Raw genomic sequence first — 26,630 nt, 5'->3', positions numbered from 1 at the left:
GGCTGATCTGAAGCCAGGAGCCAGGAGCTTCTTCCAGGTTTCCCACGTGGGTGCAGGGACCTAAAGCACTTGGATCATCTCCCACTACTTTCCCAGGCCGTTAGCAGGGAGCTAGATTGGAAGAGGGTTCAGTCACATAGGTGACTGAGGCTCTAGCACTTGTACCATCTGCCTGCCCTGCCAGGCACATAATGGGAGCTGGATCGAAAGTAGAACCATCAGTTCTTGAGCCTGCACTAATGTGGGATGCTGGCAGCAAAGTCTGTAACTTAACCTGATGCACCACAATGCTGGCTCTCGAAGCAGTTTTTTACTGAGAGGTTTAAAAAGCCAGTGGACCTGCAGATTTTTGATTAGCTGCAGTGAGCTTTGTGTCCTTATTTTTGGCTGCGTCGTTTGTGTTTGCTTTGGGGCCATGGTCCAGTGCATCATGCTTTATGGCAGTGGAGTGTGAAGTTATATATAGAAGCTTTGCAACACTAAACGTTATTTGTTGTGATTTTACTTCCAAAAGTTGAACCATGAAGTCTACTTTTGTCAGCTGGGAATGGGACTATTTGTCTTTTATGTCGTAATCTATTATCGAAATAGTTAGTAGTGCTTAAGGTGTATTTCTTATTTAAACAAGCGAATTGTTTTAGATAATGTTAGTGTTGATTTTTTAGTTGTAAAAGACCTTCAGTTTTGTTCATTAAGCCATCACTTAGAAAGTGAAAAGGCAGGCCAGAGAGTGGAAGAATTTATTTGCAATTCATGTAACCATTAAAGGATTTTTATATATATCTAATCTATATAAATAACTTTTAAAAGCAGTAAGAAAAGACAAAAATCTTTTAAAACATGAACAAAAACTCTGGCACTTATTTAAAGATAGCCTGATCATCAAGAAAGTGTAAAAAAAAAAAAGTGCTCAACCTTATTAGCTATCAGGAAATGCAAATTAAACCCTGTCTTAACTAGAGTGACCAACTTGAAAGGACAACAGTATAAGTGATGGTCAAGGATTTAAGACAACAGGAACTTTCATACATTGCTGATGAAAGGATAAATTGTACAGCCATTTTGAAAAGCCAATAACTGCTGAGGTTGAATGTGCTCATACTCTCCCTGATTTATAGCTAACAGAATTGCATTCTTAATAACATATGTGAAAATGTTCATAGGGCTTTATTTGTAATAGACAAAAACTGGAAACTATCCAAATATCCATCAGTGCTAGAATGAGTAAGTAAATTGTATCATGTCCATGTGGTACATATCTTCAGTGGAAATCTCCACAGCTTCGTTACCCAAAGTGTGGTCAGTCCACCAACTACATCTGTTAACAACTAAGAACTTACCTGAAATGAAAAAGCTTAGGCCCCAATCCAGGTACAATGAATCAGAATTACAGTTTAACATGATCCTCAACTGATTCTTATTTGAAAAGCACTGCTGGCCGGCGCCGCGGCTCACTAGGCTAATCCTCTGCCTTGCGGCGCCGGCACACCGGGTTCTAGTCCCGGTCGGGGCACCGATCCTGTCCTGGTTGCCCCTCTTCCAGGCCAGCTCTCTGCGTGGCCACGGAGTGCAGTGGAGGATGGCCCAAGTCCTTGGGCCCTGCACCCCATGGGAGACCAGGAGAAGCACCTGGCTCCTGCCATCGGATCAGCGCGATGCGCAGGTCGCAGCGCGCCTACCGCGGCGGCCATTGGAGGGTGAACCAACGGCAAAAGGAAGACCTTTCTCTCTGTCTCTCTCTCTCACTGTCCACTCTGCCTGTCAAAAAAAAAAAAAAAAAAAGAGTATAATGATACTTCCCACCCTACTCTCCCTCTTTCTTCCCAGCTCCCTCCTCCTTCCTTTAAAAAAAAAAAAAAAAAAAGCACTGCTTTAGTCATGGTTCTCCAACTTGATCAACTATCATCAGCTTTGCCCAGGAACTTGTTAGAAACACAGTTGGCAGGCTGCTGGCTGATAGTTCTGAAGATGCAGCCCAGCAGTTATTTTATTGAGTTCTTCAGTTGATATGGATACAACCAGGAGTTTCAGTATCTACTTAGAACTTACATTTGTAGTGATGCTAAATCAGGAATCACACATGGAAGTCTTCTGTTTATGGCATTGGGCATGGTAAATATTTGAAGGGTTTCAGACCTAAACAACTCTGCTGTGCTACTGTGAAAACAGCCATAGACCATATGCATGTGAACAGGAATAGTATTTCCCAATAAAACTTTATTTATAAGCAGAGACTGCAGACTGGATTTTGTGGACCCCTACTTTACAGCAGTGAGAATAAATACATTAGAACATTTAAAACACTCATGGTTTTTTTTTTGTTTGTTTTTTTGTTTTTTTTTGACAGAGTGGACAGTGAGAGAGAGAGAGAGACAGAGAGAAAGGTCTTCCTTTGCTGTTGGTTTACCCTCCAATGGCTGCCGCGGCCGGCGCATGGTGCTGATCCAAATGCAGGAGCCAGGTGCTTCTACTGGTCTCCCATGGGGTGCAGGGCCCAAGCAGTTGGGCCATCCTCCACTGCACTCCCGGGCCACAGCAGAGAGCTGGCCTGGAAGAGGGGCAACCGGGACAGAATCCGGCACCCTGACCGGGACTAGAACCTGGTGTGCCAGCGCCGCAGGCAGAGGATTAACCTATTGAGCCGCGGCACCGGCCACTCATGTTTTAAATGTAACATTGACTACAGGATGCTAGATTAAAAAGATGTAACGACTATGTGATTCCATTCATGAAGTTCAAGAACAGACAGAACAAATCTGCTTTAGAAACCAGGAGGGTTCTGGGGGGATGGTGGTAGTGACTGGAATAGAGCGTGAGGAACCTTCTGGAATACAGTTTTTCATTTTTTGAGCCAAATTTTAAAATGGTACATATTCCTGTAGTAAAATGTAAGCCTGATGGGCCTTCTGGAACATAATGTATTCTTGAGCCAAATAAAAAATGGTTCACACCCCTGTGGTAAAATGTGAACCAGATGATAATTGTTTTTTTTTTTTTTGACAGCAGAGTGGACAGTGAGAGAGAGACAGGGAGAAAGGTCTTCCTTTGCCGTTGGTTCACCCTCCAATGGCCGCCGTGGCCGGCGCGCTGCAGCCGGCGCACCGCGCTGATCCAAAGGCAGGAGCCAGGTGCTTATCCTAGTCTCCCATGGGGTGCAGGACCCAAAGACTTGGGCCATCCTCCATGCACTCCCTGGCCACAGCAGAGAGCTGGCCTGGAAGAGGGGCAACCGGGACAGAATCCGGTGCCCCAACTGGGACTAGAACCTGGTGTGCTGGCGCCGCAAGGCGGAGGATTAGCCTAGTGAGCCACGGCGCCAGCCTGATAATTGTCATCATTTAAAAACTACTAAATAAGTAGACAAATTATGGAGGAAAATTTGGAATTTGTATGGATTTTTAAAAGAAAGATATCAAATCAGATAGACTTAGAGTGAAGTTGTCCTGCTACATAAGGTCCTTTGGGTAAATTTGAGGAGTACTAAACTATAAATTTAAGTGAAATTACCTTTGTCTTTTTTTTTTTTTTTTAAGATTTATTTATTATTTTGAAAGGCAGAGTTACAAAAAGCAGAGACAGAGAGAGAGAGAGGTCTTCCATCTGATGGTTCACTCCCTAGATGGCCACAACGTCCGGAGCTGCACCAGTCTGAAGCCAAGAGCCAAGAGTTTCTTCCATGGACTTGGGCCAACTTCCACTACTTTCCTAGACCATAGCAGAGAGAGGGAATGGAAGTGGAACAGCTGAGACTTGAACTGGCGCCTATTATGGCATGCTGGCACTGCAAAGGTGGCTTTATTCACTATGCCACAGCACCACCCCTTGTTGTCTTTTACCAAGATAAAGTGCTGGTTGCTAAAATCCTGATATAATGGTTCTGATTTGCCATCCCCCCCACCCCCGTCTCGGTTTGGTGTGTCTTAGTATAATCATGCTCTACTTACCGTTTTTCCTGGAAGACTTCCCCGTGATTATGTTGATTGCCAGTTTTTTGGTTTTGTTTTTTTTTAAGTTATTTTTATTTATTTGAAAGAGTTAAAGAGAGGGAGACAGAGAGATCTTCATCTGCTGGTTCACTCCCTGGATGGCTGTAACAGCCAGAGCTGGCAAGGCTGAAACCAGGAGCCAGTAGCCAGGAGCCTCATCAGGGTCTCTGACGTGGGTGGTAAGGGGCCAGGCACTTGGGCCATCTGCTGCTTTTCCCAGGGCACATGCAGGGAGCTGGATCAGAAGCAGAGCAGCTGGTATACAAACTGGCACCCAATGGGATTCAGTCATCGCAGGCAACAGCTTTACCAGCTATGCCACAAAGGCATCCTTGATTGTCAGTTTTTAATGGTTATCATGGATGCTTCTTTTATAGCTCTAAATCTCAAATGTCTGTTCTCACTTAAAAATGAGGAAACTTGGGATTTAAAAAAAAAATTGTTAATTTGAAAGGCAGAGTGATAAAGAGAGAAAGATCATCTATCTATTGGTTCGCTCTTCAAATGGCCACAAAAGCAAGGTCTGGGCCAGGCTGATGCCAGGAGTTGGGAACAACATCCAGGTCTCCCAGATGAGTGGCAGAGCCCAAGCACTTGGGCCATCTTCTGTTGTCTTCCCTGGCGTATTAACAGGAAGCTTGATCAGAAGCAGAGCAGCCAGGATTAGAACCAGCCCTCTGATATGAGATGCTGGTGTTTTAAGCAGAAGCTTAACCCTTTGTATTACAGCATCTGTTCTCCTGAAGTAGTTTTGTTTATATGGGTTATATATGTTGATAATGATATTCTAAACGGATAAATTAAAAAATATTAGTTAAATTAAAAAATAACCCACTACATATTAATGTGTGACAGTTTCATTAAATATTACTGTTTTGTGTATCAATTTTTTTTTAAACATTTATATATTTGAGAGGAGAGTTACAGACAGAGAGAGGGAGAGACAGAGATCTGTTCCATCTGCTGGTTCACTTCCCAAATGGTCACAAGAGCTAGAGCTGGGCTGATCCGTAGCCAGGAGCCTCTTTTTGGTCTCCCATGTGGGTGCAAGGGCCCAAGCACTTGGGTTGTCTTCCACTGCTTTCGCAGGCCATTAGCGGAGAGCTGGATTGGAAGAGGAGCAGCTGGGACACCAACTGGCGCCCTTTTGGGATGCTGGGGCTGCAGGCAAAGGCTTAACCTAACATGCTACAGCGCTGACCCCTCAGAAAAGTTTGAGAAGAGTATGATTGTCTCACATTTAATGTCTGGCTTAATAAAAGCTGGATTCGCATACCTGCTTTTGTGTTCAGTCTGTAGATCACAAAAACACAAGGGGTAGGGTTTTTTTGTTTGTTTTTTAAAGATTTATTTATCTGAAAGGGCAACAGAGAGAGAACAAGAGAGCGAGCGAGCGAGAGTGCTCTTCCAAAAGAGATCTTTGGTTCACTACACAAATGGCCTGCAGAAGGCTGGGCCACACCAATTCAGGAGCCAGGAATTCCATCTGGGTTTCCCGTATGGGTGGCAAGGGACCCAAGTACTAGAGTCACCTTCTGTTGCCTTCCCAGGTACATTAGCAGGAAGCTGGATTGGAAGCGGAGCAGCCAGGACTACCTGGCACTCCTATATCAGATGTTAGCACACACTGCCACAACACTGGCTCTAGGGGTTTTTTAAAAGATGGGTTATAGGCTGGTGTTACAGCACAGCAGGTTAATTGGTGACATCTGGAGTAGCATATTGGAGAGCTGGTTGGGGTCCCTGCTGTTCTTTTAGTCCAGCTTCCTGCTAATATGTCTGGGAAGGTAGAGGATGATGACCCAAATAACACTGGAAACCTGGATGAAGTTCCTGGCTCCTGGGTTCAGCGTAGCCCAGCTGAGCTGTTATGACCATTTGCAGGGTGAACCAGTGGATGGAAAATTCTCCCACCCGCCCCTTGCTCTTCCTTTCAAATAAATAAGTCTTTTAAAAAATGTTCCAAAATCAAATCTGAAACAACACTGAGAATCTATTCTGATACAATGATCTAACTTGCACTTTTAATTATATCATTTATTTGTCATTTGGGAAATACTGGTTTACTCTGGGTAATAGAGATCTTCTGAATGTTGACATTGATTTTGTCAACAATTATATTTTGTCAAAAATCATATTTGTTTATATTGTCACTAATTGTCTAAAAAGTCCTTGCTGACAATGGCAGATTCTCCCCCCTCCTCAGAATTCTGATTTTCATTCAAAATTTTGACTTTCTTCTATTGGCAGCAGATAATCTCAAAATTTTTTTTACATTTATTTTTGAGAAAATATCTGCCACATACTTAAGTCTGAATAATCATAGTTTGTCAGCCATTTGAAAATTTCTTTCTTTCACTCTTTTTCTGTAACTCTTCCTTTCAAATAAATAAATAAATTTTTATAAAGTAATTTCCTTGAGTCAGAAGTGCTGTCTGTACTCCCCAGATTATTAAAAATATATTAATTTTTTATGCCTCATCAGAGGCACTCAAGTGAGTGCCTGGATCAATATAGTGACTACTAATAGAGTTTAGAGTCCTTATCTTAATTTGATCCACCACTGATTTTACATCAGTGCAAATGTCAACACAATAAAAATGGTGACTAATGTCTTAATGTTATTGTGAAAATTGTTTTAGGGACTGGTATTGTGATACAGCAGGTTAAATTGCCACTTTTAATACTGCATCTCTTATTGGAGTACTGGTTCCAGTCTTGTCTGCTCTGCTAATGTACCTGGACCTGCAGTGAATAATGGCCCAAGTACTTGGGACCCTGCCACCCATATGGAGACCTGGATGGAGTTCTTGACTCCTGGCTTCTGCCCGACCCAGCTCTGGTTGTTATGGCAATTTGGGGAGTAAACCAGCAGATGGGAGATAATCTCTCTGTATATGTCTCTTCTCCATGCTACTCTGCCTTTCAAATATAGATATAGATAAGTAATAAAAAAATAGTTTTAGGGACTGACATGTGGCATAGTGGGTAAAGCTGCTGCCGGTGGTTGCTGGTTTGAGTCCTGGCTGCTCCACTTCCGATCTGGCTCCCTGCTAATGTGTCTAGGAAAGCAGTAGACAATGACTCACGTCCTTGGGCCCCTGCACCCACATGGGAGACCCAAAAGAAGCTACTGGCTCTTGGCTTCCGATTAGCACAGCTCCAGCCATTGTGGCCATTTGAGGAGTGAACCAGTGGATGGAAGACCTCTATTTCTCTATGCTTCTGCCTCTGCCTTTCAAATAAACAAATCTTTAAAAACAAAATAATAGTTTTAACCTCGGGAATCACAGGATGGATCCATTACCACAGCCTGGTTACTTTTAGGCTTCTTTTATAAAATCTGTCATGTTGTATGAATATAAATGTTAATTTCTTTTTTCTCTTTTTTTAATTTTACAAAGGGAACAAGTTTCATGTATTTTAGTTTTAAGAGACTGTTTAATAGATTTTTAAAAAAGGAATCAGTTTTAAACATGCTGTAGAACTTCATTTTGAAAATGCTTATGCATTTCCTGTAGGAATGTATCTTGTCGGGTATCATGTCAGTGAATGGAAAGAAAGTTCTTCACATGGATCAAAACCCATACTATGGAGGAGAAAGTGCATCTATAACACCTCTGGAAGATGTAAGTATTAGAATGAATACAACTTTTAGATGTTGTTTTACTTGAGAATCACCATTTTACTCAAAGATGGATCTCATATTACTAAATAGAATATCTGGAGCACCATAATTGTCTAGAAGTTTGTAGTTTGGGGTTTATAGAAATTAAAACTGTAAATTTGTTGTTGCTGTCTGGTATCTGTTATCTCTCAGTTAATAGAGCATAGACTAGAAAGAGTCAGAAGAGGTGTCTGATGTATCAGGTACAGTGCCAGTGCTTTCCACATGGCCTTATTTGTTGTCTCAGTTACTCAAAGACACATTTTTCTCCCAGTTTACAGTTTACAAAATAGTGCCTTCAAGGTTAAAATTGCAGACATGGGTTGTGAATCTGTCATAAATTTAAAGCTTAGTTCATTTTGCTACATTGCCCTTTTCCTACTTGTTTAGGAAATGAGCACATGAAGCATTTCTAAACTGTGTCTTACTAAGTATATGTTTATTTCTCTGTGAGGCTTGTTTGACATTCACATGTATAGATATAAACCGTAATATGCTTTTTGGGAGATACACAAATTTCAACAATGACTTTTTATATAGTTAGTGGCTTGTTAGAGTTACTATCTATAAAAAGCATTTTTTCCTATGTCCAAGAATACAAAAAATTATAAGAATAATACTAGTGTATCAAAAACCTTCTGTCTAAAAAAAATCTTCCATCTGAATTTAACAGTTAACATTTTGCTATATTTGCTTCATGTATCTCTCTTTGTTAAATGGTTTTCAGTTGTTGAAAGTAATAACAGACATCATGCTACTTGACCTGCATATTCACATTCATCTGCCAAGAATACATTTTCCAGCAAATCATAATGACATGTTTATGGAAATTAACAATATTATCTAATGATATCAAGAATGTCCTTTTAGTGATTTAATAGACTTTTAAACCAAGGTTACCTAACGGTTATTTTATCAAAACTACTTAATCAATAAGTAGGTATATAAAGAAGCTTCAAAAACATCTTCAAAAACACATTATCTTGGCTGGCGCCGTGGCTCAACAGGCTAATCCTCCGCCTTGCGGCGCCGGCACACCGGGTTCTAGTCCCGGTCGGGGCACCGATCCTGTCCCGGTTGCCCCTCTTCCAGGCCAGCTCTCTGCTGTGGCCAGGGAGTGCAGTGGAGGATGGCCCAAGTGTTTGGGCTCTGCACCCCAGGGGAGACCAGGATAAGCACCTGGCTCCTGCCATCGGAACAGCGCGGTGCGCCGGCCGCAGCGCGCTACCGCGGCGGCCATTGGAGGGTGAACCAACGGCAAAAGGAAGACCTTTCTCTCTGTCTCTCTCTCACTGTCCACTCTGCCTGTCAAAAATAAAAAAAAATAAAAAAAAAAAAACATTATCTTTTCAGGAAAATTTTAGTTTATTTGAGAGGTAGAGAGAGTGAGGAAGAGCATGCAGTTGCTCCCATAAGCTGGCCCATAGCTGACCTCCTCCCTAACTGTCTTTTTATAACCTGGTCTGGGCCTCTGACCAAAGCTAAGAACCAGGAATTCAATCCAGGTCTCCTACTTGGTGACAATAACCCAACCACTTGAGCCATTACGGCTGCCTTCCAGGTCCATACCAGCAGGAACCTGGGGTTAGGAGCCAAAAGTAAGCACCAAACCCAGGCACTCAAATATGGTATATGGGCATCCTAACCCCAGGGCAAATGCCCACTCTCATAATATCTTTTTTCCTTTAATATTTCTTTAATATTTATATATTTATTTTCAACTCCTTGAAAGGCAGAGACAGACAGACACACACACACACACATACATACATACATGGGGAGAGAGATATATCTTTCATCCTCTGATTCACTCCATAAACCAACCAGGAATTTGCCAGGCCAAAGCTGGGAGCCAGGAATTCCATGTGGGTTTCTCACTTGGGTGGCAGGATACCAAGCACTTGAGCCATCCATCATCTGCATCCTACCAGAATGCATTAACAGGAAGCTGGTTCAGAAGCAGAGGTGCCAGGGGTTGCAGGTGTCCCAAGCACAGCTTAATCCACCGTACCACTCTGTGCATTATCATTACCATTTCCAATAACTTTTTGAAGTCCCTTTGTATGTTATAATAAAAAATTGAATTTTGATACATCATGAGTCCTTTTTGTTTTGTTCCTAGTTATACAAAAGATTTAAAATACCAGGATCACCACCATCATCAATGGGGAGAGGAAGAGACTGGAATGTTGACTTAATTCCCAAGTTCCTTATGGCTAATGGTAAAGAACTCTAACTTGAACTTGTGACAATACATTGAATCTAATTTGTAAGTAGATACTAACTCTTGGCAGAGAATATTTTTCTCAGTGTGATGGTCTGGATTTTGTTAAATGATGACAGTATGCTTAGCAATATGATCCATTAGATAGGGTGGCTGGAGTTGTTAAGAATGAAAGTGAGAGAGTGTGACTTACTAGTAAATGTTTCTGGAGAAAGAAAATTATAATGTAGCACAACACATATGAAAATTGTAAACATTTTGAAAATGTAAAGTTTTAAAAATAAATATTTGGCATAATTATAAAAATTTATCCAATTATGATGGTGTATCCTACATTATAAACACTTGTATCAGACTTCCTTCTTAATTGCTTTAGTGATGATTTAGTTAACTGACCTTTCAGAAAGAGTCATTTTAATGTTTTTCTAGTTCATGGGTTTTTTAAAATTATTTTTTCATCTAGCTTTTTTCATATTTTAAAGGAGCTAAGTATGTTTTGAAATTGTTGTGGTGTTAATACCTTTTTCTGAGATGACATTGAAAAATGGAAATCATGGTTGTAAGTCTGTCTGTGTCCCATGAAATAAAAAATGTACTACCCTTTCCTCTTTTTTGAATTTCCATTCTATAGTTTTAATAGAAGAGATGTTATTTGAATTTTCTCTGAAATTTAAAATGAATTCACTGAATTTTTTTGAGGTAAAATGTAAATAAAATTGTTTATTATTTAGGTTTATTTGACTAAGATTTCACCATTTATAAGTATGTTAATATTTTGTCTGTCACGTGCATATTTCTTTTTTCTCTCAAGTTAGGTTTTTTACTCTGTTACTTAATGAGCATTTGAGGGAGTGAGAATGTGTGTTGGTGCTAAACCTCATTGTATACTTTTAGCTCTGTATTTTGGGGATAAAGGCAATGATCTTTTTTAAACTTTGTCTTATTATTGCCACATTTTGCTTTGTTTCTTAAAAGACTTACTTATTTATTTGAAAGGCAAAATGGCAGAGAGAGAGGAACAGACAGAGATCTTCCATCTCCTGGTCCACTCTCCAGATGGCTACAACAGCCAAGTCTGGGCCAGGCCAAAACCAGGAGCCAAGAGCTCCATGCTGTTCTCCCACATGGGTGACAAGGGGCCCAAGTACTTGGGCCATCTTTCACTGCCTTCCCAGGAGAGCAGGAAGCTGGATTGGAAGTGGAGTAGCTGGGACTCAAATCAGCACCCCAGGATAGGATACATGCCTCAAATGATGGCTTAACCCACTGTGCCGCAACATTGGCCTCGCCACATTTTACTTTCATTAGTGACACTGTCTTTTTCCCAATTCCTTTATCAACCCTGGATAATTATTCATATCACTTTGTCATATGAAATTGCAAAATATGGACTTTAAATATTTATTAGAGGATAAAATGATTTCTAGATTTTTATTGGCCTTCATATTGATGAGTCTTGTGCTTTGGACATTGATTCTGTTGGGGTTTTTCTGTTTTGTTCTTACCAATGTGAAAGAGCTCCTTGGAGATTAAGGGTATTGTTCCTATAAAAATACTTCTAAATATGTTTCTCTAGCTTGTGATTTGCCTTTTAACTCTGTTGTATTTTCTTTTTGTACATAAGGTTTTAGTTTTCATGTCATATTGGTTGCTTTATTTTTTCCTTTTATTGTTTATGATTTGGGGCAATCATGCTTAGAAAATTTATTTCTATTAAGGTTATAAGAATACTAACACTTGGCCTTTTAATGGTTTACAGTCTCATTTTTTCAGCATGTACATTTAGCTATTTCACATTAACAGTTAGTTTTCTGTTTTATTAAATTTATCTACTTCATTATCTTGAAGTTGAAAAATCAGGAATTGAAATTTAGTTTTTAAAAATTGCTAGTTGTTAGTCTCTGAATGCCACTTAGCTTTCATTTTTATTTGGACTTTTATCATATATTAAATCCTTATACCTGAGTGTATAAGGTCCTATTTTCCTTCATTTGTGAACCAATCAACATAGTCACAGAATATACCTTATTTATAAATTTATTTATTCATTAAAATTTATTTTATTTGAAAGGCAGAGTTAGAGAGACAGAGCTTACATCCACTGGTTCAGTCCCCAAATGGCGGCAGTGGCCCTTGGCTGTGCGAGACCAATGCTAGGAGCCCAGAGTTTCTTCCAGGCCATCTTCTGTTGCTTTCCCAGGAGCATTGCAGGGAGCTGGATAAGAAGTAGAGCAGCCAGGATTTGAACCAACACCCATATGGGATGCCAGCGTCACAGACTGCAGCTTTACCTGCTATGCCACAACACCGGCCCCTCGAGTATACTTCAACATCTGGCTGCTCTTTATTTCTTGTTCTCAAAAAAAATTTTTTAATGTTATTTATTTTTCTTTGCTCGATAGGCAGAATAACTGACTCATTCCCCAAATGCTCCAACAACCAAAGCTGAGCCAAGCTGAAGCTAGGAGCCTGGAACTATATCTGGGTCTCCCCAGTGGGTGCAGAGGTCCTAATACTTAAGCAACCATTTTACTCCCTCTGAGGATATGTTGGAAGGAAGCTGAATCAGAAATGGAGTACCTGGCACTCAGATTTACCTTGGTATACGATGTGGGCATCCAAGGAACAGCTTAACCCATTGCGCCATGATCACACATGCAAAAAATTATTTTTGTTAGTGTTTGACCTTTGTAGTGTTTTTATCCATTCAAATTGGCTTTAAAATATTTTTTGTTTCTGAACCATATTTGGTATACCAGATTATAGGTATACCTGCTTATAGGTAGATATTTCTGGTCACAAACACATCTTGTCTTTAGCTGAAGTTGATTGACCCAGAAACTGAATATATTCCTAAAACATTTTGCAGGTTGCCTGTCTTTAAAATATCGCAGAAACTGGAGAGAAACCCAAACCTGTTTGCAGTTACACTATAATTCTAAACCTCATACTTTAGTTAGCACTTCCTAGCTTTTGCAAAAGCATGCTGTAAGAGTTATTAACCAGGAAGTTGTCTAAATGTGCTGTGCAATAGTTTGCCTTGTCCCATTTAAAATAATGGCTTTAGAGAATTTTTTGTAGGAGTTACTGAATAAAGTTAAGGAGAAATTGAGAAGCCATTAGTATTAAATGTACTCTTGTTTCTTCTGAATTTTTGTAATAGTAAGGTTTAAATTATAATTTGAATTATGTGATTTTTCTAGGTCAGCTGGTTAAGATGCTGCTTTATACAGAAGTCACTCGTTATCTGGATTTCAAAGTGACAGAAGGAAGCTTTGTCTATAAAGGAGGAAAAATCTACAAGGTTCCTTCCACTGAAGCAGAAGCCCTTGCATCTAGTAAGTAATTTCATTTTATTTTCTTAGAATAATGAAAATTTATAATGGAAAGGAATCTCAGAGATCATTTATTAAAAAATGTTTATTGATTGAAAATGAATCTTGATGTGAATGGAAGGGGAGAGAGAGTAGGAAAGGGAACGATTTCGGGTGGGAGGGAAGTTAAGGGGGGAGGGGAAGCCATTGTAATCCATAAGCTGTACTTTGGAAATTTACATTCATTAAATAAAAGCTTTAAAAAAATGTTTATTGAATGTCTGTCTTGTGGTGGACAGTGTTCTAGGAAGTTGGGAATATATCAGTGAACAAAATATTTGGAAACTTCCCTCCCTTTGAAGTTTCTAGAGAGTTTAAGACCATCTTTAGACTTTGTAGCTAGTTACTGGTAGATCTAAGTCTGTCTAGTGCCTGAAGTGCTCTTTTTATAATAATCATTATAAAGATACCACTTTTTTGAGTGTTGCCTGGGTGCTAAGGTCTGTGCTAAACATTTTTTTTATGTGACTTTTGAAACAGTATGTGGTAGGGTGTCCATTTGGTAGGTGGGGAAACTCAGGCCTAAAATCATGTATGTAATAAGAAGCAGGATTGGATTGAAACCCTGTGGGTCTCCCATGTGGGTGGCAGGGGCCCAAACACTTGGTCCATCTTCCACTGCTTTTTTCAGGCCATTAGCAGGGCACTGTATTGGAAGTGGAACAGATGGAACATGAACCATTGCCAAGAATGCCGGCATTGCAGGTGTGGCTTTACCCACAACACTGTCCCATGGTGTCTGTTTTTTAAATAGCAATTATTCCTAGAAAAGATTTTCTGTCCTTTAAGGCATTTCTGTCATTGTGCAAAGCAGTTTGAGGTAGGATAAATTTGAATACCTAAGGGTAAATAAGTTTTATAGATAGTAAGTGCTCCACGAGGTTAGAAGAGGGAAAGGCTTTACTGGGAGAATTAGGACAAGTGCTAATAAATTTCTTTAATAATTACTTTGGTATCACTTTTGACCAAGTTTTCTCATCTGTAAATTTAATTTGAATTATTTTGGCAGTAATTCAAGTAATTCTCTTAACACTTTTATTTACTTCTGTACTAGAGGAGAAAATATTGGGTGTAAACTGTTAAAAGACACTGTAGGCAGAAAATTTAGAAATAACATTAAGAATTGTAGCTAGGATGGAATTTACAATTCAGAAAGGAAAGAAATAGTCTTGCTTACTTAGAGTTAGTAGTATAATTATGAATTCAAAAATTTTAAATCTTGAATGACACTTAAAATTCAATCCAAACAAAATGTCTTCATAATAATAGGATAATAAAAATAATATCTTATTCCTGTCACTGACAGCAAAATGTGTCTTGAAGTATGGTACTTATTCCTTTATTGTTTGTACATTCTGTCCATTTAAAAAGCTTGGTTGCAAATCCTAATTTTAAAAAGTTAAATGTGGAAGTTAAATGTAGTTATTGTTAATAGCTTCATAACTTCAATTTTTATTTTTAATGGTTTGAACTATAAAATAGTCCTGGAGGCAAAAGCCCTGCACCCCATGAGAGACTAGGATAAGCACCTGGCTCCTGCCATTGGATCAGCGCGGTGCGCCAGCCGCAGTGCGCTGGCCACGGCGGCCATTGGGGGGTGAACCAATGGCAAAAGGAAGACCTTTCTCTCTGTCTCTCTCTCTCTCTCTCACTGTCCACTCTGCCTGTCAAAAAAAATTAAAAATAAATAAAAAAAAATATTAAACTGTCAATAGAGAGTTCATTATTTTCAAAGCGGTAACTACTCTTTAATGTCTTTAAAGTCACTGTACAGATTAGAAAACAGAGAGAAGGGAGGTCAGATCAGAAATTTTTCTTTTTCATTGGCCAATTTTCTTCCTGCCATCTGAATACTGCTAGTAGAAGTGTTGTCTAGTAGGGAGAGCTGACTGTCTGTAAAGTGGTAGTTTGCAGTGGTCTCTTCATCTGTTTTTAGTGAAAACAACAGTGAATGTGTTACCTGCAACTACACTGAAGTGAGTAATTAACAGGATAACCAACATGTAAATTTCTTTGAGGTCAGTTTGTTCTTCATATCTTTTTTAAGATTTATTTACTTATTTGAAAGGCAGAGTTATGGAGGAAGAGGGAGGGAAATCTTCTGTTCTATTCACTGGTTCACTCCCTAAATGGCTACAACTGCCAGAGCTGGGCCGATCTGAAGCCAGGAGCTTCTTTCAGGTACAGGGACCCATGTATTTGAGTCATCCTTCACTGCTTTCCCAGGTGCATTAGCAGAGAGCTGCACCAGAAGTGGAGCAGCCAGGACTTGAACCGGCACCCTTGCCCAGTATGCCACAGTGCTGGCCTGTTTTTGGTACCCTAAGCTTCTTTTCCACTGATTGTCAGAGTATATCTTAGCATCCAAAAGAGGAAAAGGAGGAGTATTTACAGTTTTAGGCAGTTGTCTGAGGGTAAATCAGAGTTGTTAGAGGAAGAAGATTCAAATCCAATCTTTTTTTTTTTTTTTTTCAGAGTAATACTTTGTTAAGTGATATAATTTGGCTTATCACATTTAGTTAAACTGGTTATAATTACTTGTAGTTATATGGTGAAATTGAAGATTTTATAGCTGACCTGTAATTGTGTTGGTTTATTTTAAAGTGTCGTGAAACTGGAAGCCCTGTTGTCCAAAACTCCTGTATCTGAAATTGCGCCCTGCATCAGCGGTGCCTCAGTTAACGACATGGCATGTCTCAACTTTGTTCTCGTGCTTTCTTTTCCTCAGTGTCCTATTTTTGAGTGTGTGTTTTTTAGGCTTAATGGGACTATTTGAGAAACGTCGCTTCAGAAAATTCCTGGTGTATGTTGCCAACTTTGATGAAAACGATGCTAGAACTTTTGAAGGTGTTGATCCCAAGAAGACTGCAATGCGAGATGTGTATAAGAAATTTGATTTGGGCCAAGATGTTATTGATTTTACAGGTCATGCTCTTGCACTCTACAGAACTGATGAGTAAGTTGTTTAGGTTTTGAGATTTGTGTATTTTTCAAAAATCTCTGAATTTTCCCTAGTTCTCTACAGTGATTGTTCTAACAACAAATATGTAACCATGTTACACTGTGAAATAAGAGAGTCTAATTGCATATTAGTGTTGGAACCTTTTAAATGAAATGTTGAAATGCTAGAAAAGGATTTTAAATTGAACACCAAGAATGAAATCTAAAACCCTTTTCTAAAACCCATTTCCTTTTCTCCAGCTACTTAGATCAACCATGTTGTGAAACCATTAATAGAATTAAACTTTACAGTGAGTCTTTGGCGCGATATGGCAAAAGCCCATACCTTTATCCACTCTATGGCCTTGGAGAACTCCCACAAGGATTTGCAAGGTAAGAATCTTTTCACCCGTTAGCTGAAATCTCATTGATCCTGCACTTCATCTTCAACATAGGTATTATAACATAGTATATTAGTCATATATACATAAGTATATAGCATAGGCATAATTTCTGTGAGAAATGAGATGCCTTTATTTAGTTTTTTTTTTGACAGGCAGAGTTAGACAGTGAGAGAGAGAGAGACAAAGAGAAAGGTCTTCCTTTCTGTTGGTTCACTCCCCAAATGGCTGCTGCGGCCAGCGCGCTGCGCTGATCCAAAGCCAGGAGCCAGGTGCTTCCTCCTGGTCTCCCATGTGGATGCAGGGCCCAAGGACCTGGGCCATCCTCCACTGCCTTCCCAGGCCACAGCAGAGAGCTGGACTGGAAGAGGAGCAACTGGGACAGAATCCGGCACCCCAGCCGGGACTAGAACCCAGGGTGCCGGCGCTGCAGGCAGAGGATTAGCCAAGTGAGCCACGGTGCCGGCCTGGGATGCCTTTATTTTTATTGAAGTAAAATTTACATACAGTAGAAGGCAGAGATTTTCAGTTAAAAAAAAATAAGTACATACAGATTTTAGTAACTGAAACCAAAATCAAGATACACAGAACATTTTTCTCACCTCAGAATGTTTTCTTATCACCTTATCATGTGCCCAGCAATTGCATTTGTGATTTCTATTTTCATAGGTTACTTTGGCTTGTTGTTGAAGTTCATATAAAGGGCATAATATATACATGCTTAAGAATGTTTTTGACTGGGCCAGCACTGTGGCATAGTAGGTTAAGCCATGGCCTGCAGTTTGGCATCCCATATGGATGCTGGTTTAAGTCCTGGCTGCTCTATTTCCAATCCAACTCCCTGCTTATGTGCCTAAGAAAGCAGTGGCAGATAGCCGAAGTGCTTGGGTCCCTGCACCTGGAAGAAGCTCTTGGCTCCTGGCTTCAGGCTGGCCCAGCCTCACTTGTTGCAGCCATTTAGGGATGGAAGCTTGCTCTCTCTCTCTCTCTCTCTCTCTCTCTCTCTGTACCTCTGCGTTTTAAATAAATCTCTTTAAAAAAAAAAGTATTTTGGGGGTTCATCAAAGTTGATGCACGTGGTATTAATTCACTTAATAGTCTATTATTTGAATTGTACAAATGTACCTCATTTTCCCATCGATGTACCTAGAAGGTTCAGTATTTGGCTATTATGAATAGAACTATTAGATTTGTATATACACGAGTCTTTTTTGCAGATATCAGTTTACATATGTTTTAGTTAAATATCCAGGAGTGGAATTGCTGACTGAGATAGCAGGTATATGTGTTTTTTCATATACTTATCTTTTTTCATATAGGTACCATTCTGCATATACCCAGCAGTGTATGTGAGTTCTGGTTACTTCCACATCCCTGTCAACACTGTCAGCCTTTTTAACTTTAATCACATAACTGGGTGTGAAATGCAGTCTTATTATGATTTTAACTTGGATTTATTACAAACTAATGTTGATCGCTTTTTCATGAGCTTATTGGCCCTTTGTATCATTTTAGGATGTTTTCAGGTTTTCTGTACTTTTTTTTTTTTTTTTTGACAGGCAGAGTGGACAGTGAGACAGAGAGACAGAGAAAAAAGTCTTCCTTTGCCGTTGGCTCACCCCACAATGGCCGCTGTGGCCGGCGCACTGTACTGATCCAAAGCCAGGAGCCAGATGCTTCTCTTGGTCTCCCATGTGGGTGCAGGGCCCAAGCACTTGGGCCATCCTCCACTGCACTCCCTGGCCACAGCAGAGAGCTGGACTGGAAGAGGAGCAACCAGGACAGAATCCAGAGTCCTGACCGGGACTAGAACCTGGGGTGCTGGCCCCACAGGCGGAGGATTAGCTTAGTGAGCTACGGCGCTGGCCCTTTCTGTACATTTTAAAATAATGGGTTGTCTTTTTTATTTTCATTTGTTTTTTTCCTTAGGGTTTATTTTTATTTATTTGAAAGCAGAGTTACAGAGAGGGAGAGACACAGAGAGCAAGAGTTTTCCATCTGCTGGTTCACTCTCCAAATGGCTACAGTGGTCCAAGCTGTACCAATCTGAAGCCAGAGATTCTTTCAGGTCTCCCTCGTGCTTGCAGGGGCCCAAGCACCTGAGCCATCTTCCACTGCTTTCCCAGGCACATTAGCGGGAAGCAGAAGTACTCCATTAGAAATGGAACAGCTGGGACTCCAGCCGGCATCCATACGGGATGCAGGTGTCACAGGTGGTGGCTTAACCAGCTATGGCTCAGTGCTGGCCCCTCATTTGTAGCTCTTGAAGTACTCTGACAACAACCCTTTTGTTAGATAACCATGTGCATGGATTTCAGAATGTTTCTGCACCAAAATACTTAATATTTTAATTCCATTTTCTATGAACTTTTTGTTGAGTACTCTCATACTTTTGAAAACTTTTAACTGGAAATGCATCAGATCTCCGCAATGAAAGCTTTGAAACATTGCTGAGACAAAGAAAACCTTAAAAAGTACATGGAGAAAATACCATATTCATGGGTTGGAAGCCTTATTTTAAGATAATAGTTTTCATCAAATTAATCTACAGATCTTACCACAATGAAAATCACAGCATTTTTTCTAAAAATTGATAGCCTGATTTTAACATGTAAATAGAAATGCAAAGGACCTAGAATAGCCAAATCAAATTATGAAAAAGAACAAAATCAAACAACATATATCACCTGATGTCCAGATATTATAGGGGCCAGTGTTGTGGTGCAGCGGGTCAGGCCACTGCCTGCAGCGCTGACATCCCACATGAGCGCCAGTTCAATTCTGCCTGCTCTACTTCTCACAAGCTCCCTGCTAATGCACCTGGGAAAGCAGCAGAGGATGGCGATAGTGCTTGGGCTCCTGCCACCCACATGGGAGATCCAGATTGAGGTTTTAGGCATCTGGCTTTGGCCTGGCTCAGTCCTGCCTACTGTAGCCATTTGGGGGAGGGAACCAGTGGATAGAAGACCTCACTGTTTCTTCTTCTCTCTGTAACTCTGCATTTCAAATAAATTGTTTTTATAAAAAGACTATAAAGCTGTAATAATCAAGGTGCTATGGTAATTTCCTAAGGACTAGCGAGGTAGTTCACATAGGGAAAAAGCCATGTAAATCACATAAACACCACATGGTGGTGGTTCCTTTTGAGCTCTTTTTTCATTTTCTGCTTCTCTTATGCACTATTCTGTGCCTTCTGACAATGTTTTTATTCCAGAGTCTTTTGTATATACAGGAGGATTAGACCAGTATAAGCCATTCCTGCATTACTGGTCAATACTTTCTTCATAACTGTGACTTTTGACAGTTGTCAGCAAACATCCTTCTAGAATGAAAATGAGCAGATATGTGCCCTTGACATTGAAATCTAAAGAAAGAGACAAGCAATTACTTTATTAATTGAGATTTTAAAATTTTTCTAGGCTAAGTGCTATTTATGGTGGTACCTACATGCTGAATAAACCTATCGAAGAAATCATTGTGCAGAATGGGAAGGTGGTTGGTGTAAAATCTGAAGGAGAGGTATGTAGCTCTTACAGTAGAAATAACATGAACTTGTGAAGATAATTATAAGTACTTATTTTGATGTGGACATTGATGCTGGTTTCCAGACTGTTACATGATTTCTTTATGGTAAGTTAGTATTCACCATGATGAAACACTAGCGTGGCTGTTCTTTACTTAAAAAGAATACAAATTGAATCCTTTCTATCCTGTTAATTGTTGTAAAAATAATAGTCTTATGACTAAAATATGCAGCATTATGGATAAGCTCTAAATAGTATTTATTCTATATTAATATTGTATGGGTTGATGTCTGTTTTCAAATTTTCATATAAATTTAGTTTCATTTAAACCACTTATAATTTATTGTTTGAAGTTGGGCTTGGCATATACAGGATATTTTGTTATTTAATTTGAGGTTTAGCTGTGGAGTCTGCCATCCATACAGGTGGTTATTTTAATAACATGAGGGTACTTGAAAATGTTCCTGAAAAAATGGAATTAAAAGTGAAGTTTATATTGGTACATTTTGAAATTCATGTGTTTTTTCATAAAAAACATTGTCTTAAATTTTTGAAGACCACTCATATGACTCTTAGTCTGGTACTGAATATTCTGATTCAGTAGGTCTGAGGAAGTTTAGTGTGTTCTTGAATGGTTCTCTCAGGTGATTGATATCCCTGGTGTGGAAAGTACATATTACAGAGAAAAGTTGCCCATCCTTTGCTTTTATCACCATATTGCTTAATTTTGTTGTCTCAGTTACTTTTTTTTTTTTTTTTTTTTTTTTGACAGGCAGAGTGTATAGTGAGAGAGAGAGACAGAGAGAAAGGTCTTCCTTTTTGCCGTTGGTTCACCCTCCAATGGCCGCTGCGGCCGGCGCATCTCGCCAATCCGAAGCCAGGAGCCAGGTGCTTCTCTTGGTCTCCCATGCGGGTGCAGGGCCCAAGGACTTGGGCCATCCTCCACTGCCTTCCCGGGCCACAGCAGAGAGCTGGCCTGGAAGAGGGACAACCAGGATAGAATCCAGCACCCTGACCAGGACTAGAACCCGGTGTGCCGGCGCCGCAAGGCGGAGGATTAGCCTGTTAAGCCACGGCGCCAGCCTCAGTTACTATTCTTAATAGTTGAAGTAGAGGACACTCCAAAAAATACTGCTTTACATATTGTCTGTGTTTGAAATTCTTAAAATCTAAGCTTTATCTTTTTTAAAAAAATTATTTGAAAGGTAGAGTTACGGAGAGAGAGGAAGAGACAGAGGGAGTGAGATCTTCCATCTATTGGTACACTCCCCAAAAGGCTACAATGGCTGGGGCTGGGCCAGCTGAAGCCAGGAGTCAAGAACTTCTTCTATGTCGCTCTCGTGGGTGCAGGGGCCCAAGCACTTGGTGCATTCTCCCCTACTTTCTCAAGTGCATCAGCAGGGAGCTGGATCAGAAGTGGAGTAGCTGGGACTTGAACAGCGACTTGAATCCCATATGGGATTCTGGCATTAGCAGGCAACAACTTAACCCACTACGCCACAGTGTTGTCCTTTCAGTGTAATAGCGGTTTAGGAAATATGGTTACTTTTTTTTTTGGTGGTTTATTTGTTAGTTCATGGGTTCCCTTCTTGTTTATTTTCATTTTATTGAAAACTCTCCTATCTGCTGGTTGATTCCCAAATGCTCACAATAGGTCGGGCCAAACCTAGGAGCCAGAACTCAATCTGGGTCTCCCCCATGGGTGGCAAGGATCCAACCAATTGAGCTACCACCTGCTGCTTCGCAAGATGTGCATTAGGACACTGGACTTGAACCTAGGTGCTCTAATGTGAGAGCAGGGGCATCCCAAGTGGGATCTGAATCACCAGATGAAATGCCCACCCTCAATCACTCACTTTTCTAACAGGGCATGCACATAAGAGAACCCTTTTGTACATACCATTTCATTTAGTTCTGACATCAGTTCCTTGAGGTTAGGTAGAGCCAGGATTTGAACCCTGATTTGCCCAGTTCTAAATAGTCTGAATACCATGTACCAGTTTCCCTAATAGGATTTCGAATTCATGTTATCTGTTCAATGAGAATATATAGGAATAGATGTGAGATGACAAAGGGAACAGCATCTTTTGGAAACTGTCATGAAAAGTGCATGTTATGCTGCCACTGTGGCTCTAAGGTACACCATCTTCAGAAGTTGGCCTGTTGGAAATGTAGCTACTCTGCCAAGCACAAGAGAAAGTATATAATTGGAGTGCCAAGGCTAAAAGACAAACCACTGTGACAGGTAGAATGCGGCCCCTAAAATGCCTATACTGCAGATTCAGCCACGGATGGATTCCTTGACAGAACTACTCCCCAGACAGAAGAGGGCAGCTGTTGCAGTATCTAGTCCATCTTAAGAATTTCAGAAAATTCAACAGTCAATCACACAATAAACGTTCAGGTTTTTAAATGTGGAAAAAAAAAATATATATATATATAGGGATTGATGACAAAGTTACTTTCAGTACTCTAGAGTTTTATCTATAGTTTTTATATTAAGTTATGAAGATACCATTTTCAGAGGTGAATTGCATTAGTGCACTGTATATAAACACTGAATATTAGATTATATTTATTGTAATAAAGTATACATAAAATTTACCATCTTAAACACTTAAGTGGGGGCTGACACTGTAGTATAGTAGTCTAAGCCTCCACCTGCAGCACCGGCATCCTATATGGGTGCTGGTTTATGTCCCCCTGCTCTTCTTATCCAGCTTCTGTTATGGCCTGGGAAAACAGAAGATGGCCCAAGTGCTTGGGGCCCTGCACCCAAATGGGAGACCCAGAAGAAGCTCCTGGTGCCGGGCTCCAGCTGTTGTAGCCACTTGGGGAGTGAACCAGCAGATGGAAGACCTTTCTGTCTGTCTTTCCCTCTCTAACTCTACTTCTCAAATAAATTATTTTTAAAAAATTTTAAGTAAGTCACTGATTTTAAATACATTCACAGATGTTTTTGTATAATTATCACCACAACCCAAATCTATAACTTTTTTTTTTTTTTAAAGATTATTTATTTGAAAGATAGAATTAAAGATCTTTTCATCCACTGGTTCACTACTCAAATGGCTGCAACAGTTGAGGCTGGGCCAGGCTGAAGCCAGGAGCCAAAAGCTTATTCCAGGTCTCCCTTGTGGGTGCTGGGACCATTCTTCGCTGCTTTCCCAGGCACGTTAGCAGGGAGCTGGATTGGAAGTTGAAGAGCCAGAACTCAAACCCGTATAGCATGCAGGCACTGCAGACCGTTTAACTTAATGATCCACAATGCTCCCCTACAACTCTTTTCACCTTGTAGAACTGAAACTCTGTATCCATTAAACAGTTATTATTCATGATAAAATCTATGATTATGACTGTTAAGTATTAACAGATAAGTGGAATCATATGCTATTTGGTTTTGAATGGTTTATTTCACTTATGTAATGCATTTCATATTTCACTTATGTAATGCACAGGTTTTACCTGTGTTGTAGCATGTGTCCTGTTTAAGGCTAAAATAATATAAGGAGAATTCATAAACTTCATGGGATTAAGAAAAAACTATGAATGGATTTTGAAATTTTTGGGCCAAATTCATCTGTTAATCCCTTTTCCCATAAACACTTTGAAGTACATTTGTATTCCATTGTGTGGATATATACTATTTTTTCTTATTTATCTATCATTAGAATATTCGGGTTGCTTGCACATTTTAGCTATTGTAATGCTGCTGTGAATGGGTGTGTAAATAAATCTCAAGATCCTGCTTTTATGGGTTTATATACAGGAGTTGAATTGTTGGATCATATTGTCAGTCTTTTTTAGTATTTTGAGAAACCTGTTTTCCATTCCTATCAACAGTGCATAACTTCTTCACATTCTTGCCAACATTTTTGATAGTAGCTATCCTGATAAGTATGAGATGTGGTGTATCATTGTAGTTTTGATTTGCATTACTCTAATGATTAGTGATGGTTAACATCTTACGTATGCTTATGAGCCTAATGTCTTTGGGAAAAGGTACATTTAAATCCTTTCCACGTTTTTTGAATAAGGTTAGTTTTTTTGTTGTTGGGATGTAGTAGTTCTTGGTATAATATGGATATTAATCCATTATCAGGCATATCATTTGCAAATTTTCTCCCATTTTATGGGTTGCCTCCTTATAGTGTTTCTTGATACACAAAATTAAAATATTGGTGGGGTCAAATAACCTTATTTTCATTTTGTTGTGTCCAAGAAATTTCCAAATCCAAGGTCTTGAAACCTTTGCCTTATGTTTTCTTTTAACAGTTTTATGATTTTAGGTCTCTTGATCTATTTTGATTTTTGTATATGGTGTTAGACAAGAGTTGACCTCATCCTTTTACATTTGGATACAATTTCCCTATGGTAGCATTTGTTGAAATAGTTATCTTTTCTGTAGATTGGTCTGGGCACCTTTGTCAAATTATTTGTGGATTAGCAGGTTTATTTGGGGGCTTTCTTTTTTGTTACATTTGTCTGTATGCTTTTATGCTAATGCCACACTGGACTACTGTAGCTTTTTAGTGCGTTTTCAAGCCTTGTTCAATATTGTTTAGATTATTCTTGAATTCAGTTCCTTGAGATTCAATATACATTTCAGGACAGGTTTTTGACATGTTAACAGTATTAATTCTTCCAATTCACAATATGATTGATGTGTTTCCATCAATTTGTCTTCTTTGTAAAGTTTTTTTTTAAAGATTATTTACTTGAGAGACAGGGTTACAGAGGGAAAGAGACAGGTCTTCCATCCGCTGTGGTTCACTCCCCAAATGGCCTCAATGGCTGGAGCTGGACCTACTCAAGCCAGGAACCAGGAGATTCTTCTGGATCTCCCATGTGGGTGCAGGGGTCCAAACACCTGGGCCATCTTGTGCTGCTTTCCCAGGCCATCAGCAGGAAGCTGGATCAGAAGTGGAGCAGCTGAGACTTAAACTGGCGCCCAAATGGGATGCCAGCACCACAGATCCAGCCCCTTCAATGTTTTCTTACAGATTGCTCGCTGTAAGCAGCTCATCTGTGACCCCAGCTATGTAAAAGATCGGGTTGAGAAAGTGGGCCAGGTGATCAGAGTTATCTGCATTCTTAGCCATCCCATCAAGAATACCAACGATGCCAACTCCTGCCAGATCATTATTCCACAAAACCAAGTCAATCGAAAGTCAGGTGAGTATTGAAGACCAGCAGATGTTTATAAGATTTTGTTAGATGTAATTTACATTGGATTTCATCTGAAATTCCTGATTTTGTATGCTGTATTATAGTGAATAGACTTTATTTGTACATGTGGGGGAAATGTGATACTTTCAGCTTCTAGTGATCCTGCAGCTTATGTTGTTGACTAGGAGCCTTATCTTTTTTTTTTTTTTAAAAGATTTATTTTACTTATTTGAAAGAGTTACAGAGGTAGAAAGAGAGAGAGGTCTTCCATCCATTGGTTCACTCCCCAGATGGCCGCAATGGCCAGAGCTGTGCCAATCCGAAGCCAGGAGCTTCCTCCAGGTCTCCTACGTGGGTGCAGGAGCCCAAGGACTTGGGCCTTCTTCTTCTGCTTTCCCAAGCCATAACAGAGAGCTGGATCGGAAGTGGAACAGCCAGGACTAGAACCGGCGCCCATATGGGATGCCAGCGCCTCAGGCCAGGGCTTTAACCTGCTGCGCCACCGCGCCAGCCCCAGTGCCTTATCTTACACTTGTTGCATCACACTGGACCTTACTTTCCTTCCTTTTGGAATTAATGGACTAGACAAGGTCAACCCTGAAAAAAGTACCCACTCACAGTAGGTAATTGTTGAATTGATTACACTGTTTTTGAGCTGATGACACAGCTGCTTTTATACAAATACTTATTATTTGATTTTAAAAATGTGCTAGAAAAATTTCTCTTGATTCATACCAGGAATTGACTTTCAGCCCTAAATCTTGCCTGTATTATAACTATTATTATTATTTTGCAGATAGGGTTTATATTAAAACAGGCAGTTCCCTGGATTTGTGAAGGTCTTAAAAAATATATAGGGAGTCTGGTCCTAATTTTTTTAAGATTTACTTATTTGAAAGGCAGGGTGACAGAGAAAAACAGGGAGAGAGACTGATTTTTTGCCTGCTGGTTCACTCCCCAAAGTGATCACAATGGCCAGTGCTGGGCCAGCTGAAGCTTTAGGAGCCTGAACTCCATTCAGGTCTCCTATGTGTGTTATGGGGGCCAGTTTCCACTGCCTTCCCAAGCACATTATAGCAGGGAGTAGCTTGCAAGTGGAGCAACCAGGAATAGAATTGGTACTCTAATGTGGGATGCCATTGTCACAAGTAGTAGAATGACAACCTCCAATAATTATTTTCTATATTGCAAATTATGCAGTTGTTTAGAATAGTGATATACAGACCAGGTCTGGTATCAGGACCTGTGAGTCTGTTAAACTAGTTCATAAATATCTTATACTGATCTGCAGTATCAAATGAGGGAAAACAGTACTTAATAAATCTTGTTAGCTATTTAATGCAAA

General features: G+C 39.9%; 1 protein-coding gene across 1 annotated transcript in view; it reads left to right on the top strand.

Annotated features, from left to right (window-relative positions):
* The window catches only part of GDI2 (GDP dissociation inhibitor 2), a 38,562-nt gene that overhangs the window by 10,187 nt on the left and 1,745 nt on the right, over nucleotides 1-26,630 (top strand). The window contains exons 2-8 of the mRNA XM_062211042.1: nucleotides 7,508-7,615; nucleotides 9,776-9,875; nucleotides 13,081-13,215; nucleotides 16,009-16,207; nucleotides 16,453-16,584; nucleotides 20,012-20,111; nucleotides 25,120-25,291. Coding sequence (XP_062067026.1) covers nucleotides 7,508-7,615; nucleotides 9,776-9,875; nucleotides 13,081-13,215; nucleotides 16,009-16,207; nucleotides 16,453-16,584; nucleotides 20,012-20,111; nucleotides 25,120-25,291 — 946 coding nt within the window. The remainder of the gene's footprint in view (nucleotides 1-7,507; nucleotides 7,616-9,775; nucleotides 9,876-13,080; nucleotides 13,216-16,008; nucleotides 16,208-16,452; nucleotides 16,585-20,011; nucleotides 20,112-25,119; nucleotides 25,292-26,630) is intronic.

Source organism: Lepus europaeus, chromosome 14 (assembly GCF_033115175.1).
Source record: "Lepus europaeus isolate LE1 chromosome 14, mLepTim1.pri, whole genome shotgun sequence".
In the NCBI taxonomy this organism is placed as follows: domain Eukaryota; kingdom Metazoa; phylum Chordata; class Mammalia; order Lagomorpha; family Leporidae; genus Lepus; species Lepus europaeus.
The sequence above is the reverse complement of the archived record's forward strand: the minus strand, read 5'-3'. Positions and strand labels throughout refer to the sequence as shown.